We start from the raw sequence: 16790 nt of genomic DNA on the forward strand, positions 1-16790 counted from the left end.
GCCGCCAATCGCTTTTAAGAATATTTTATCAAATATTCTTATTCCAGCAGAATCACAGAGAAACCAGGGACTGTTGGCTCTCTCGTGCTGGTCCATGTGTCAGCCTTTCACTGTTCATGTCACCTGCTCCCAAGGGGCTCTGTGTGATCTGTGCCCCAGATCGGTCCTTGCCAGGGCCACCTGCTGGCCTGACCACATCACAGGTATTTGATGCATTAAAATTTCTGGCTGGATGGCACAATCGATCGTGGATCTATCATTGACCATTCTTTTTACCTACTTCCTACTCCATCCGTGCGTCCCCAAGGAGATCTTCGAGGAACGCCATCGCTCCCATTTTGTTGATTTAGATTAGCCTGATTCCCATCGATCACAGTGTGACCCCCCATGGGGCATTTAGGCAAGACTTTAAGCCAGTTCAACAAATTCGATTCCTCGCTTTTAATCAATTCTTTTCTCTTTTAATTTCCAAGCATCGCTTTGCTTTCTTCTGATTTTCTTTAGCACCAAAAAACACCTCCATTCACATATTCCTAAATACAGAAGCAATAAGGGAAATGTCAGCACTCATTTTCCAAGTGTTTACGACCCTCTCTCGGTCTGGCTATTAAATATTGCACATTCAAATTGACAAAGCAATAAACAAGCTTCCAAGAGGAGAACCTCCGGTGTAGAAAGCCGACTTGTCAGTGGGTGTATTCTGCTGGGATTTTACTGATGGGTAGTCAGGATGAATATTTAATACCCTGTGGATGCTGCCAAATCCGTTTTCTCCAGTTTCTTCTTGCTGACCTGGCAGATTGGGAGGGCTGAGCGCTTTTTTCTTTGACTTGCATGGGTCCAGGGCATGTGAACAGTGGCTGTCCTTGTCACAGTCTGGTAAGTGACAGCCTGCCTCATCCCAAGTGGGATTGGCCCCTGCTTTCTTTTAGGAGAAGCTGAGGTTCATTCTCCTGGCATGCCGGGTGCGTGTGGCTTCCGCCTGCTGGGGGCTCAGAGACAGTGAGCAGGAGCGCCAGAGCCCTAGGGGAGTTCCCCAGCCCTCCCCCACCTCCTCAGGCCCCGTTGTCATGGTGACTCCAGGTGCACCTGTTTGCAGGCCGCACGTAAGGGTCATTGCTCTGTCTGCAGACAGGTAAGACAGACAGGGCATGTCTGGGTGACTCCTCATCAGCTGCTTCCACTTCCAAACTTTTGCTGCTTTCTCCTCGCTCCTCCCTCCCGCTGCCTTCTGCAAGCACATTTGAGCACCTACTCTGTGCCAGTTTCCATGCTCAGTACTGCAGCTGCAGACAGGGGCATGTCCTCATTCCTGCCTGGCAGGCTGTCCTGCAGCCTGGGAAGATGTCGAAGCTTGGGGAAGAGTCACAGGGATGGTGGCAGGGCTGGCTTGGGGGTGGGCAATGGGACAGTTCAGGCTTGGAGCAGCGTATACAGAGGACATCATGGAGGGAGGAAGCAGCATGCGTGTTTTGACGTGACTGAAGCATGGGGTCACGGAGGGCTCTGGCCCCAGGTGTGTGGGCGAGGGCCAGGGGAGTCCCTTTTAGACACCAAAGTGTGGAGGGTCATCACATGTGGTGGTTAAAAGCGAGGACAGACCAGGCAGCCTGCGTTTGAATCTGGGCTCTGCCACTTACCAGCAGGGTGACCTTGGCCAGTATCTCTAAATTTGGGGATAATGTTATGTATTTCATAGATCTGGTGGGGAGCAAATAGCCAGTATTTATGAAGTGCTCACAACAGTGCTTAGCACACGGAAAGGAATCTATGAATTGGTTAAATAACATTTTCTAATCTGAGCAATCAGGAGTTCTGATGGTGCTCAGATCATATCCTTTTTATAACAGTTCAGAATAGTCCCTTTACTACTCTTAAAATGAAATTCCTAGATAGTATAACATGCCTACTCACATAACCTTTAGAAATGGTTACAGTGCCCTAACTGTGGGATAAAGGATGAATGTTTTTGAAAAGGAGTTCGTAGCACAGTGACTCGGGGCTCAGGGACAGTTACGGTGGGCGGACACGCCGACGCTCTGTCTCTAGAGACACCGACCGACTGTCAGGCCCGTCAGCCCCAGCAGCACGGCTCTCCCCGACATGCTTTCTGGAAATCCTGAGCAACTCTTGCTGCAGTGTGGAACAAAACAAAGGAAGATCCTCCCTTCGTTTACTTGGCATATATTAAAACCATGCAAAACTAAAAAAAAAAAAAAAAAAAAGGTATTGTTTTCCCCCACATGAATGTCATTTGAAAGTCACGCAGGACAGAGCCAGAGGTTTGGGGCCCAGAGCCATCCCAGGCCTGGGTTTGCATCTATCCCTGGCCCTCATCCGCTCAGCACCCCCACTTCCAATCAATGTGACAAAGAAAAACCTGCCCGCAGATTTTGCTGACATCTGCTGAAAACTGTGGTCCTGAGGAACCCCAAGCAGGCCCCAAGCTGGGAGCAGCAAGCCCCTGCTTGTGGCTTAGGAAGTTCCCCCTGGTTCGGGGTGGGGGCTGGAGAGCTCCCTTGCAGGCCGAGTATGGCCAGCCAGAGATTCTAGGGGTCAAGTAGGGCCTGACCATGGGGGGAGAGAAGAGCAGGGGCTTAGGATAGAGGGACTGTAGGTATAGTAGCAGCCTGACTGGCATGTGTCTTTGCCTCCTTCTCTGAGGGAGGGTGCGACACACACACACACACACACACACGCACACACACGCACACACACGCACACTCATTTCTCTCCCATAGCTTTCCCTCCTCACCTGACTTGCTTCCCTCAACTTGACAGACGTCTGCTGTCTGGCCACTGGCCCTGTCTGTGCCTCACTGTTCTGATCGCTGTCACCTGTCTTTAGTAAAGCCCAGTGTTCCTCCTCTCTCCTCTGCTCCTTCACTGCCCAAGTCTCCTCATTGGTCCCTCTGGCCCTGTGCACCCCCGTACAGAAACTGCTGTCTCCTGGGTTACCTGCAGCCACCTCACGGCCACACCTGCGTCTTCTCTGACTCACCGTGCCTCCCACTTGGCTGGAGGGCTGGTGAGGCTGCAGCTCGCTGGCTCCCACCCCCAGCTTTTTGGTTCGATGGTCTCAGCGAGTCCCAGGTGATGCTGATGTCGGAGGGCCCCACAAGGCCCCAGATGGCCCCCTGAGAGCTGCAGTGGTCAGCGTCTGGTACGCATCCCAGGCCCCTTGCAGACCGGTGGAGGCTTACTTCTCTGACATCACCTGCAGGACTGACCGCTTTCTCTCCCTTCCTATGCCTGGACAACTCCTACACACTTGTTTTGCAAGGGCTGGCTGAGCTCAGATGTCGCACACTTTGTGAAATGGGCTGTCCCTCCTGTCGCAGTCGGGATTAAACGCCTCTCCTTTAGATCCCCATACCTCCAAGAAAAGATCAGTCACCTATTTATTCAATCACCCATTTCTTAATTTGTTTAGCAAAAGGTTGGGTCACAGTCCCTGGCCTTCAGATGCTTATAATTTCGTAGGAAACAAAAGGCCTTTAAAAAACAAACCTCAGCGTGAGACAGCCTGTAAGAGCTCTTGCAGGGTGTAAGGAAATCCTTTACTGATGGAAGAAGGGAGTTCGGGGCGGGGGTTTGGGGGATGGCATACAAAGCAGGGTCTGCAGGATGGGTGGGTTGGCCAGTGAAGCCGCTGCTCTCCCCTGCTGCCGAGTTCCCCCACACACCTCTCCCGGCCTTCCAGCTGTCCTTGCTGTAACACAGCCACCTCTCCGAGAATGCCAAACCCAGGATCCCGCCCCATGAAAGGCTTATGAAAGACTTTGCAGGTGCACAAAGAAAGGGCCCTTCGCTCAAACTGGGCACAGCACGGCCCTGGGAGCCTGAGGCGCCCCCTGGAGGCAGCACTCACCTGAGCCTGTGCTGGCAGGTGGGGCCTCACTCCCAGCCTCTCTTCCTGCCCCTACCTCCTGCTGACTCCAGTTGGGGATTAGCCCAGCCTTTGCCCCTGGCTTTCCCATCTCCTGTGTGCTGTCTCCCTCCCAAAATCCATTCACTCATGGGGCTCTGTCTGTGGATTCTCAGGCTCTAGGGTTCACGTGAATCACCCAGGGATCTTGTTAGAGGCAGATTCTGAGTCAATGGCAGGGCGGTTGCGGGGTGGGGTGGGGGGGTCTGGGAATCTGCATCTCTGTCAAGTTCTCAGGCAACGCCGGGCCCAGGCCAGTGGCTGCGCGTCTAGTAGAAAGTTGGCCACTTTGTTTGACAGTTCTGGATCTCGTGGTGTGCTTTGAACGTGGCACTGAACCTAGAGACCAAAATGAAATGGAAGTAGTAAAAATGTAAATAAACTCTTGCTAAACTTTCTACAGACCATTGCGTTTAGGCTACACATATTCCTATGAGGTATTGTCATCACACCGATGAAAATTCCACCAGTCCTAGGGCGCCTGGGTGGCTCAGTTGGTTAAGCGACTGCCTTCAGCTCAGGTCATGATCTCAGGGTCCTGGGATGGAGCCCTGCATCCGGCTCCGTGCTCAGCAGGGAGTGTGCTTCTCCTTCTGACCTTCCCTCTCTTATGCTCTCTCTCCCTCATTCTCTCTTTCATAAATAAATAAGTAAAATCTTTTTTTTTTTTTTTTTAAGAAAATTCTACTATCCTAAAGTGGGCTTCCCCCCCTCCCCACGAAGGATGATGGTGCTGGCAGGCTTCCTACTGCCCAGGGCAGTACCAGACAGGACTCCTGAGATCTTCCTAATTAGGCATGGGGGCTGCAGGCTCTCCTGGGCTTCAGGCGAGGCCCTCCCTGCCCTTGAGATGGGGAAGGAGATTCCAAGCACAGAGAAGGAGCTGACCCCTTGCCCACCTGTCAGGCAGGCACCACATTCAAAAGTGCCTCTCTTTCAAGCTTTTCAACACTTCACAATATTTTGACATGGCAAGGAAAGAAAAAATGGAAATGCTTTAAAACATCTTCCTTCCTTGGATTCTTGTTCTCAGACCACGTGACCGAATTGAGGCTTAGTCATAGGATTTCAGTTTAACATATGCAGTTACTATAGCAATTGAGGTTTCCTTAGTAACAGTTGCAAAAATAATCTGGCCCCAATTAATAATACATTTTAAAGCTCTTTCTACTCTACACTGAACAACCCAGTTTTTTGGACAAGAACCAGATAATTCAGGTGGTATCATTTGTGCTGATATAGATATCATTTGCATGTGGTGAATTGGGTTGGAAGGGAATGAAAAGGGAGCTGGTTGTTTCAAGTATTGTAGGAATCGGATCTGAAAAGTCGACTGGCAAGCTAAATGCATCTAGTTTGCAGAGCTGGGAAGCTTACTGGTGTGCCCCGGAGGACTTTGTGTGTTTGAAGAAGAGAGAAGGCTGGGGATGGGGCTTGTTTACAAAAAAGACAAAAAGAAGGGTGGGGCGTGGGACGTAGGATTTCTCTCTCATATTGGTGTGTTCTTTTTTTTTTTTTTTTAGAGAGAGGGGAAGAGGTGGTGGGGGAGGAGCAGGAGAGGAAAAGAGAGAATCTTAAGCAGACTCCAAGCCCAGCATGGAGCCCTTTACTGGGCTTGATTTGATCTCATGACCCTGAGATTATGACCTGAGCCGAAATCAAGAGTTAGACTCTTGATCTACTGAGCCGCCCAGGTGCCACTCATATTGGTTTGCTCTTAATGGCTTGAGAAGGTCTGTGGGAATGTGAATTTAGCAGTCCTTCGTGAGTAGTGTCTCCTAATTCACACTGAGTTACTCGTTATTGGAGTTGCTTTTGCAGTAATGGCATTGGGTATTAGATCCCACCGTCCCTTAGCTTACTGAATCATCTCTGCCATCCAGAATGTTGACCTGTGCGTGACCAAGGTATCCAAATGACGGTCTGGGGCTTTCAGAAATTTCAGTTGGGGTGTGAAAAGCTGCTCTCACTGTTAACTCCCAAGGAGGAACTTGGAGCTGTGGCTTTTTCCTCTTTTTAAAAACCTTTTCAGTAGGGGGATAATGGTGGGTAGGAGAGTAAGCAGAGCCAGGTGTAATAAGGGTGGAGTGGGTATGATCCCAGATTACCTACTTGAGATGTATTTCCTTAGACCTTGGCTTCTTGCCACCATAAAGGTGAGCCCAGTCCTTAATTAGCAGGTAGGGTGGCACTGTGGAGTCTGCCCTTCCCTTCCTCTGGTTTTGGAGCAGGGCAGCGAGGGGAAGGACCCTGGAGTTAGCTCCGTTCTGTCCCATTGCTCGCCACTTTCTTCTCAGCCTCCTCCCCCTCTCTGCCCACAGGAAGATCACCCCCAGCAATCCTCCAACTGCCTGCTACCACACTTCTCGGGGCACGCTTTCCCCCACAGATCCCAGCAGACACTGAGCACGTACTTTCTGAAGCCCAGGCACTGTGCCAGCCTCTGGGGAGTGTAATGATAAGACCGTCCACTAGGCACAATGGTGGTGTTCTTCAGGCCATCTCTGGCACTCAGCATCAGGAGGAGTACACTTGAAATATTTGCAGACTGTCAGGGAAAAGGTTGATCTCTGCCCTCAGGGCGCTCACAGATTAGGGTGGAAGAGAGACTAAGGAAAAACAGCCGGAAGATATGTAGAGAGTTCTGATGCCAGCGCCAATTGGGGCTGCTGGCCCCAGGTGGGAAGTAGGAACGGGGGTGGGGGGGGGTGGGGGGGGGAGACGAATGCGCAGAACGGCCAGAGGGGAGATGGTGGAAGGGGAGGGGCAGAGACCAGAGCTCAAGGAGGAGGTGCTTGGGGCACCTGGGTGGCTCATGGGTTAAGCCTCTGCCTTCGGCTCAGGTCATGATCTCAGGGTCCTGGGATGGAGCCCCATGTTGGGCTCTCTGCTCAGCAGCGGGAGCCTGCTTCCCCCCCTCTCTCTGCCTGCCTCTCTGCCTACTTGTGATCACTCTCTCTCTATCAAATAAATAAAATCTTTAAAAAAAAAAATAAAAGCGAGGTGCAGAGGGACTGGGGGAGCCGTGTGGTGGGGTTGGGGCTGGAGGGGTGAGTCATGGAGGTGAGCCAGAACAGTTGGGCAAGAGCCAGATCCTGGAGGGACTTTGTACTGTGAAAAGGAATTACTTTTTCTTTATAAGCGATAAGCAGTTGGGAGCCATTAAACTTCCTAAGCAGGAAGTGATTGGGCAGATCTGTGTTCTCAGAGTACCCTGGAGGCTGGGTGATATGAAGAAGGTGGAGGGATGTTGGGGTGAAGCCAGCTCCGTGCCACTTGCCGCAGGCTGAGCCGCGCTTCGGGGGAAGCCCATCCGCGTTCAGTCCTCCAGGAGCTGTGCTGGGCATAGCCTGGCTGGGGGCCGCAGGCGAGCGGGGGGCGGCCAGGTGTCCGGCGCTTCCGCTGAACTGCCCCCCTTTGCCGTCGCAGTGACAAAGTTGCAGGTGAGCAAGTCGAAGCGGACCCTCACCCTGGTGGAGAACAGGCCCATCCAGCTGAGCTGCTCCGTCAAGTCTCAGACCAGCCAGAACTCCCACTTCGCTGTGCTGTGGTACGTGCACAAGCCCTCGGATGCCGACGGCAAGCTCATCCTGAAGACCACCCACAGCTCGGCCTTCGAGTACGGCACCTACGCCGAGGAGGAGGGCCTGCGGTCCAGGCTGCAGTTCGAGAGGCACGTGTCCGGGGGCCTGTTCAGCCTCACGGTGCAGAGAGCCGAGGTCAGTGATAGCGGCAGCTACTACTGCCACGTGGAGGAGTGGCTGCTGAGCCCCAATTATGCCTGGTACAAGCTGGCCGAGGAGGTCTCGGGGCGCACAGAGGTCACCGTGAAGCAGCCAGGTAAGGATCTGGGGCACAGCCATCCCAGGCCAGTGGCTTTAGCATGGAGGGACTGCCGGGGGGGGGGTGGGGGGGCTCGTCCTAGTGCCTCCTGGTGCTGAGGCTAACTCAGGAAAGTGCCCTCTGCTCTGCTGTCAGGGACAGCATCTTCCTCACTAGGCTGGCCCCACAGGGTGACTGTGCTGGGCACGAGGTGGTGAGGCCGGGACCCCGGCAGCTCCTGGATCTCCTTCTGGGTTTTCAGGTTGCACCCTGGATCTCAGGCTGGTGCCGGCTCCATACCCAGCATTCTTGCCTGGGAGGCACTTTCTGGTCTCCCTGCTCTGCTCCCCTTTCTTTCTTACCACCCATTTCCACCCAGGGGGGATTCCTTCCCATCTTCAAAGTGGACTACGCTTCGGCCCCCATCTCAGAGCGTGTGGGTGGGGGCCCCCATTCTGTTTCCTGACAGACCAGGGGAGGCACCTGAGCTCTGCAGGACTCCCTCCTACCCACCACAGGGCAGCCCTGCTCATTGAAAAACCCCTCCCTGTAATTCCCCTCCAGGTTCTAGATCTGCCCCTGGAACAACCCAGAATAAATTTGGTCATATCTTTTCACGTGTGGAGGGTGCTCTTGTCAGTCTCCCTTTCTTCTTGTTAGAGAGCGCTTCTAGTTCTTTGAACTCCCCACACGATGTGGCCATTTAGCTCCCTCTCTGTCCCTCATTCCTACGTGGCCTGCAATCTGTTGTCGCTAGCCTGTCCTTCCTGACTGGCCAGGGTGCTCTCTTGCACCCCAAGTCCCGTCTCCGTGTCTTCATTTATGTTTTCCTCTGTGCCTGGAACAGCCCTCTCCTGCTTCTCCTGTCTTCACTCCATCCCCAGGACTTCACTCAGCACCACGTCTAGGAAGCCTTCCCTGCTTTTTCCCATATCACCAGAGGTTCCTTTTTCCTTATAAAATATCTGATGTAATAATTATTTGTTTGCATTTCTTTTCCACTATACTTTAAGTACTTTGAGGGCAGGGCTCTGTCTTTGTATATTCAGCCCCTGGTATGGCACCCTTAAGAAATACTCAATGAATAAGAAACAAATGGCAGCTTTCCTCGAACACCCCAGGGCCTTTGTACTTACTGTTCTCTTAGCCTGGAACACGTTGACCATAGATGTTCATTGATCTCATTCTTCCTCAAAGAGGTGTTCCTAGTGCATTTTAACTAAACTATCACCCTAGTCACCCTGTACCTGTTTCCCTGTCCCCTGCACAGCATACATCACCACCTGGCATTCTGTTTATTTACCTACTTGTATGTGAGTAATTATGAACTGCTTATTTTTTTGCATTTATTATCAGATAATATGTATTTATTTATTTGCATTTATTATTAGATAGTATGTGTTATATGTAGAACTAAATATGTGCATGTGTGTGGATATATTCTTCACCTTTCTGTTCCCATGGCTTGTCTCCCAGGACCCTCGGTACACCTTTGTTCAGATGGTGCATGGAACCAGAGGCAGAGGCCAGGACGTGGCCCGGCCCACACTGACTGCACTGGGGCCATTCCCCTTCTTTTCCCTTGGGATGTTGTCTTGCTGAGACTGCCCCAATGCAGGGTTCTCAGTCCCTCATGGTGACACTTCTGTGAACCCTTCTGCGGGTGCATCGTGAAGGAAGCTCTGCTCTCCATTATCCCTCTTGGTTTTTCCAGAGACCTCAGGCTGGTCCTTGGGGCTTTTGAAAACTGACAGTTGTCATTTGGCCCACAGATGTTCTTTTAGGTTTCTGTTCTTCCTGCCTGTTTTCAGTTTGGGTCACTTTCTCCGCTGGGAGGACGCGATCCCCGCCCACCTCGAGTTCCCTCTTAGTCACCATTCATCAACGTTGCCTTTGCTCATTTGTGCAGAAACGAAGAGATTCTCAGTGGATCCTAAATTTATCGAGGGAATTTCCCCATCTGAGACTACAGACTTACAGCAAGCTAACTGGGCCAACACACAGGGCTGCACGGATTTTGTCAAAACACAGTTAGTGAGATCTCTGTTGGTGGGAATACAGCACTATAAACAGAAAACTCACAGGATGCTGATTCAAACAACACATCCCTCCTTTTCAGTGATTTTTTTTTGTTTCTTTGTTGTTTTCTTATGCCTCTGCTTCCAGTTCCTTTTCTCTACATACCACCCCTCTCCTTCTTTAACTGATAAGAAAGAATATGCTTATAGAGCTTTTGGAAAAACACACAATGAAAGAAGAAAATAATCTTTCAACCCAGAGACCATCAGAGTTAATAGCCTTATACACACGCACACACACATATATGTATATGTATATTTTGGGGAGACTCGTTATTTAAAATATTTTTTCTAAATAAATAAATCTTTAAAAAAATAAAAAATAAAATATTTTTTCTATTTTTTTTTTAAAGATTTTATTTATTTGAGAAAGAATGAGTGAGGGGAGAGGGCTGGGGGACAGGGAGAGAGAGCATCTCAAGCAGACTCTGTGCTGAGTGTGGTGCCCAACTTGGGGCTTGGTCTCATGACCCTGAGATCGGGACCTGAGCCGAAACCAGGAGTTGGTCACTTTACCAACTGAGTCACCTAGGCGCCCCTTTTTTCTATTATTTTAATTGACCTTTTAATTATAAAACTTACTGAATTGCATGGTAAAATATTCCGACAGTTTTGAAGTGTAAAAAGAGTAAAAATTGCTCGTGCATGCCACCCCCACCTTGGGTATCACTCAGGAAGTGTCCTTCTCCAGGTGCTTCTGTGCTTTTACAGTTTTGTAGGTTTTTGGCTCCCCTAAACCAGATAGGCTCATCAGGACCTTTTATGAAACAACACGCATGTCATCAGGACATACTGTCAACAGTGACACTTTTTCTCTGGAAGAGAATCTGATTGGCTGAGTTTTCAAGTCACTGGTTCCATCGATATCAGAAGTTTCTTTACTAAGGTCAGATCTGTTCTGTTCTCACCTTTCAAAGTGAGAACCTTTCAAAGGAACCCAAGAAAGTAAGAATTGCGATTTGGAGAGCCAACTCAGGAACATATTTGTGTTGTCTGCAGTTCTTTTGTGGTAGGTGGTCCAGCATATTCTAGCTGTCATGTGGTCAGTTTTCAAAATTTGCTCTTGGTTTGAAAGAGGGTCTCACCATGCCCTCATCTGCTTGACCCTTCCCAGCCAGCCCTGCTGGTCACCCATAGGCTCATGGGCTGCTCTCATTTGGGTGTGGAGTCATCTGTACCTCGTACTTGTCCTCTCCTATGCATCTGAACTGATGAGATAGAAATTGGGGGACAGCTGTTTCCATGAACTGCTTGCAGTCTGTGAACTCAGGCACATGGTCAAGGGACTCAGAATGTTTGGGGTGCCACAGCTGGGAGACCTTTCTTCTAACTGAGCGGGCCGCTGCCCTTCAGTATGCAGAAGGCATCCATGGGCCGGCACATGGAAAGGGTGCATGCGAGTTGCCTGTTGTTCCATGAGGCTAATGTGTCTTTCTTCGCCTTTCTAGACAGCCGCCTAAGGCTCAGCCAAGCGCAGGGGAATCTGTCGATCCTGGAGACGCAGCAGGTGCAGCTCGAGTGTGTGGTGCTGAACCGCACCAGCGTGGCCTCCCAGCTCCTGGTGGAGTGGTTTGTGTGGAAGCCCAACCACCCGGAGCGGGAGACCGTGGCCCGCCTGAGCCGCGAGGCTACCTTTCACTATGGGGAGCAGGCGGCCAGAAATAACTTGAAGGGGCGGCTACATTTGGAGAGTCCTTCCCCCGGCGTGTACCGACTCTTCATCCAGAACGTGGCTGTGCAGGACAGCGGGACCTACAGCTGCCGCGTGGAGGAGTGGCTGCCCAGCCCCAGTGGCGTGTGGTATAAGCGGGCGGAGGACACTGCTGGGCAGATGGCTGTGACCGTCACGAGGCCAGGTGAGGGTTAATGTCCCCAGGCCTGCGGGGCTCTGGGTCTTTCCCCTCTAAGGGTTATACTTGGTGCACTGCACAGAGTGAGTATATTAACACATTGTTTGCAGCTAAATATATGACCATTTACATTTTGTATTTGCATTCAGAATTGTCTCACATTTTTTCCCCCTAGTGCATGGAAAAATGGCACATCTGGCTTTGGCCTAAAGTGGTTCTATTTCTTAACCAGAATAGCATTTTTCAGTTAACTGTTGCAGAACGTGGAATATTTCCTTGTTAAAGAGTACAATTCCAGCTCAGAAGGTGGTGGATATGCAAAAATCTTGAAACAGTAGCCATGTGGCTTAAAAATGTTAAGCTTGTGGATTTTCAGTGGAAAAGAATTGATTCACGTGCTTTAAATAGAAATAGCTTGCTTTACATAGGAAAAGATGAAAGTTAATCTCTCACTACCTAATAATTTTTTGGTACCAGTGACCACTCTGTGTGGCCTTTCTTGTCCTTGTCATTTCTATAGTAGCTAAATGAACATAATTACTCAGTACGATTATGGTTACACATTTCCATCCATAATAAAAGCAGAGGTGGTCCTCTGGAACACCACATCCTCATCCATCCTGGTCCCAGCAAAAAGTCAGTGGTCCCCCAGAGGACATGGAGCAGAAATGGACTGGTGGCCTGTGTCCACGTGAACGCTCTGTCTTGTTCGTTTCCCATGCATCCTAGCGTTCCTGTCTGTAGTCTGTTGGAAGTGTCTGTCACACTGGCACATCTCCCGAGAACGCTCTTTTCGTGGGTAGGACACAGGAGCCTCGCAGCTGTGCCCAGGCCCACGTGTCATGGAACACACCTCGGAGTGAACACACCATTTGTTCTGGGAAAGAGGCATTATCTCAGTGCTCTGGGTCTTGCCTACGCAGGATGGGAAATCACCTCTGCTTTGAGTTACTCATAGTTCCCAAGAGCCTTTGTTTTTTTTTTCTTTTACCATGCCTAGAAACTGCTGCGTGTCTTCTCTCAAAGATGAAATTGTAGAGAGGTGGCTGCGGAGTGCTCTTGTCCCCCAGCACCCAACCATGTGCACGTCCCCACTCCAGGGCTGCAGGGCAACTAGGAGGGGATAGACATTTACCAAGTCCCTGCTGCATTCTAGCCTAACATACAGGGGAGAGTTGGAGGTGGCCTTCTTTCCTGGGGCTTGTACCTGAAACAGGAAAGAGAGCTCAGGTGTGCATAGGTAGATGGTTGGGCCTATTCTAGAAGAGGACTGACATGGGCAACCAAATTAGAGAGGTATGTTTAGGGGAGGGGGAGTGCGTGGGCAGGTGGGCATTTGTTTCATTAGAAAACTTGCTTTGAGTCATTTCTGCAGACGAGGCACGCAAGGGAGCCAGGAAATTTAAACTAAAACTCACCTGCTTATATTTAAGCATTCGGGGCACCTGGGTGGTGCAGTCCGTGAAGCACTGATTCTCGGTTTCTGCGCAGGTCACAATCTCAGGGTAGTGAGGTCTAGCCCCGCATCGGGCTCTTGTGCTCAGCACAGAGTCTGCTGGAGATTCTCCCTCTCCCTCTGCCCCTCCTGCTCAGGCTCTTTCTCTAGAATAAATAAATCAATCCTTAGATCATAAGCATTCAGGCGAGAAGAAAACAAAGGAAAGGAGAGTAGGTGAGGAACAGATCCTGCCAGGAAATCAAATGTCCAGGAGCTGATCGTCTTGCTGTTTGGGGTCCACTGCTTCTCACTGGCCGGCCGCCAGGCGCTTTAGGACACTAATGCAGTAGGCTCTGCAGAGCAAAGATACCGTGGACTGCCCCGCGAGCTGCAGCATTTCTCTCTCATGGCTCTGGGGGTTACAGTCAGCCCTGCCCTCTGGAAGGGTAAGCAGTGAGCCAAGGAATGTGAGTTGCCTTTGGATGGATATTCTGCATCCTGCCGCCTTGCCCTCCAGTGTGTTCTCCCTCTTGGGAGCTGGGGCCAAGGTGTTGTTCCCACCACCTGTAGAAGGTTCCTGAGCCTTTCTGTGCCAGCGATGCACACTGAGATTCTAGACGGGCCCTGGGGGGTTTCGAGGAGCTTGGCAGAGCCCCATGGAGGTGAGGGGACCCCAGCTTTGCGTTGACCTGTGAGCAACGTTAAGCCAATTCATCGAAAGCCCAGGACAATACTTGGGAAATGCTCCTCTTTGGTTTTCCTCCAAGCAGAATCCGATTTGGTATCTCTACTTTCATTGCCATTGTGTTGGCATCTGTCATGAGTATTTCATAAACGGAGCCAGACAGGCCATTTAAGAGGTAGGGAGTGGATTGTTTGTTTAGTACTTGTCCCATTGAGCAAAAAAAAAAAAAAGGCAGCAGCAAAATAAAGAAACTGATTATGCTGCCTGGTGGTGTCTGTGACTCACCTGCTTGGGTCCCTCTTCCTGGCCCTTTTGTGTCTCCTGTCTCAGTCAGGAGGATGCTGTCCATGTCATCCTTCTGGTGAGGTGGAGGGCGGTCTGTACTCAGGGTGAGGGGCCCTTTCAGGTCTCGGGCTTGAGTCTTTGGAGAACAGTCTGCTCCTTGGTTCACTATGATCTGGGGAACAGTCCCCACCCACATGGCTCAAACTCAGAAGCTGCTGAGGGTTGAGTGAGTTTCCCAGAGCTGCCATAACAAATTAGCACAAACTTGGTAGCTTGAAACAAGTTTATTCTCTGACAGTTCTGTGGGCTAGAAGTCTAGGAGCAAGCTGTCAGCAAGGCCAGGCTCCCTGTGAAGCTTCTAGGAAAGAATCCTTCCTTGCCTCTTCCGGTGTCTCTTCGCCTCAAGTGTCCTGTGGCTTGTGGCCGCATTGCTTCAGTCTCTACCTCTATGTCCTTCTCTCTGTGTGTCCCCTTGTCTTCTTATCAGGACACGAGTCATTAGATTTGGGCCCACCCTAAACCCAGGGTGAGTTCGTCACATCTGCAAAGACGTGCTTTCCAATGAAGGTCACATTCTGAGGGTCCAGATAGATGTGAGTTTTAGGGAGGCCCTTCAGCCCCTGCAAGAGGTTGCAGTGAAAATAAATGTTTCCTCCACGGAGTCCCATAAGCAGCCATGCTACCGGCTTCTTGTGAATTCTGTGGATATTCGAAGCAAACATAAGCATACGTGTGTCGAAATAAAATATATTTTCTTCTGCATACAGTGACCTATAGAGTACACAGTGTTCTAGAGCCTAGCAATCTTTCTGGAGTCTCCTTCCCCCACGCCAGGCACATGGCACCACCTTGCTACTTTCAATAGGTGTGTGCTGTATAGTATTACTGTGCTACTAGAGTGTATTTGGTGATGGACATTCAGGTTATTTCGAGCAAAGAAATCAAAACAGCCTCTTCTTCCTTTTTTGCCTCCTACCCCCCAGACGCTGCCCTGCAGGTGGACACGGTGGTCCCCAACGCCACAGTGTCTGAGAAGGCAGCTTTCCAGCTGGACTGCAGCATTGTGTCTCGGTCAAGTCAGGACTCCCGCTTTGCCGTGGCCTGGTACTCTCTGAGGACTAAAGCCGGACGGGAAAGGGATGGCCCTGGCCTGGGTGAGCAGGAGGAGGAAGGGGACGAGGAGGAAGAGGAGGACCAAATGGAGCGGACGGCCCTGCTGAGCGTGGGCCCAGATGCCGTCTTTGGCCCAGAAGGCAGCCCCTGGGAGGGCAGGCTTCGCTTCCAGAGGCTCTCTCCGCTGCTCTACCGGCTCACCGTGCTTCAGGCGAGCCCCCAGGACACTGGGAACTACTCCTGCCGCGTGGAGGAGTGGCTGCCGAGCCCTCAGAAGGAGTGGTACCGGCTGACGGAGGAGGAGTCGGCCCCCATCGGCATCCGGGTTCTGGACACAAGTGAGTCGGCCCAGGTTACAGGGGAAGGATGTCTCTGCTGGTTCCAACCTTTGGTTCCAGCTGGTGAATCCAGCAGTCTGGAAGAATAAAATCAGAGCTTGATTATGGGGTTACAAAGCAGTTTTCCCACCCGTCGAGGGCATTTTGGCTTTGCCATACCAGTTCGTATAGTTGACCCTCAGTCGAGGATAGGAGTTAGAGTGGGAACATACCATCCAGGAATCTTCCTAATCAACTGGATGTTCCACCAGATTCCCATTTGGTAACATTTCATTATCCAAGTACCCAAGCGACATCATGGTGTCGCTCTTCAGAATATCTCACCTCATCCTGCTCTAGCCAGTTAGCGTGTTTCAGACTCAGAAGAACACAAAATGAAGCCCGAGTACATTGCTGCTCTGTTTTTCTCAAGTTCCTGGCTCACGTGTGTTTTGGAGGGTGACTTGGAGGTGGAGCTGGATGTTGCATGAGTGGTTGGGATGATCAGAGATACTGTAGGGCCCTGCTCGCCATCAGCTGCTCCAGAAAGGTCCAGAGCTCAGTCTTCTCATCAGATCAAGGGACTCCACGGCCAGAGACTGGAAGAAATCATTGCTGGCCTGAATGATGTGTTCTCACAAGTCGCTCTTTTAAGTTGCCCTACTGTCCAAGTGTGGCATAGAGCAGACAGAAGATGGCGTGTGTCATCCTAGAACCTGCCTGCAATGCACAAATAAAGAATCTGCGGGAAACCGTAGCCTCTTTTCCGTTTCAGCCAAAACATTGTCCTGGGTAATTTTGATTGGAGGTTTTTTTGTCTTGTCAGCTTTTTCTTTTCTTTGACTACCTCCTGTTTGGGAGATGGAACCATATGAAATTGAGGTTTTGTAGGTCGAAAGTGGGCGACTATCAGCAATTTCATATGTTTTGGAAATCTAACAAGTATAAATGTGTGTTGAATTTTCTTAATAATACTGAGCAATGGCTATGCAGTAGAAAGGGAAGCAGAGAAAAGCCTAAATCATACTCAGACCCCCTCATAATCCACTGAAAAACCCCAAAGTACAAGCAAAGGTGTTTAGACCACATTTTATCTTCCCACTGTGGATGTTCCTATTTATTAAGTTTTACAGTATATAGAGGTCATCAGCAACCCTGTTTTCCAGAGAAAACAGTCTGCTGCTGAGGTCTCGTATACCAGAGCAGAACTTGATTGGGTCTGGGGCATGGGGGAGCAAGTTTCATTCCCTTCCACATCCAGGAATAACTAGCAC

General features: G+C 50.6%; 1 protein-coding gene across 3 annotated transcripts in view; it reads left to right on the forward strand.

Moving 5' to 3' along the window:
* The window catches only part of IGSF3 (immunoglobulin superfamily member 3), a 94600-nt gene that overhangs the window by 74079 nt on the left and 3731 nt on the right, over positions 1-16790 (forward strand). For all 3 annotated transcript variants that reach the window (XM_045081864.1, XM_013045042.2, XM_013045044.2), the window contains 3 exons: positions 7358-7768; positions 11277-11684; positions 15070-15537. In XM_045081864.1, coding sequence (XP_044937799.1) covers positions 7358-7768; positions 11277-11684; positions 15070-15537 — 1287 coding nt within the window. The remainder of the gene's footprint in view (positions 1-7357; positions 7769-11276; positions 11685-15069; positions 15538-16790) is intronic.

The sequence above is a fragment of the Mustela putorius genome, unplaced genomic scaffold (genome assembly GCF_011764305.1).
Source record: "Mustela putorius furo isolate JIRA1106 unplaced genomic scaffold, ASM1176430v1.1 tig00000585_pilon_pilon_pilon, whole genome shotgun sequence".
Lineage (NCBI taxonomy): Eukaryota > Metazoa > Chordata > Mammalia > Carnivora > Mustelidae > Mustela > Mustela putorius.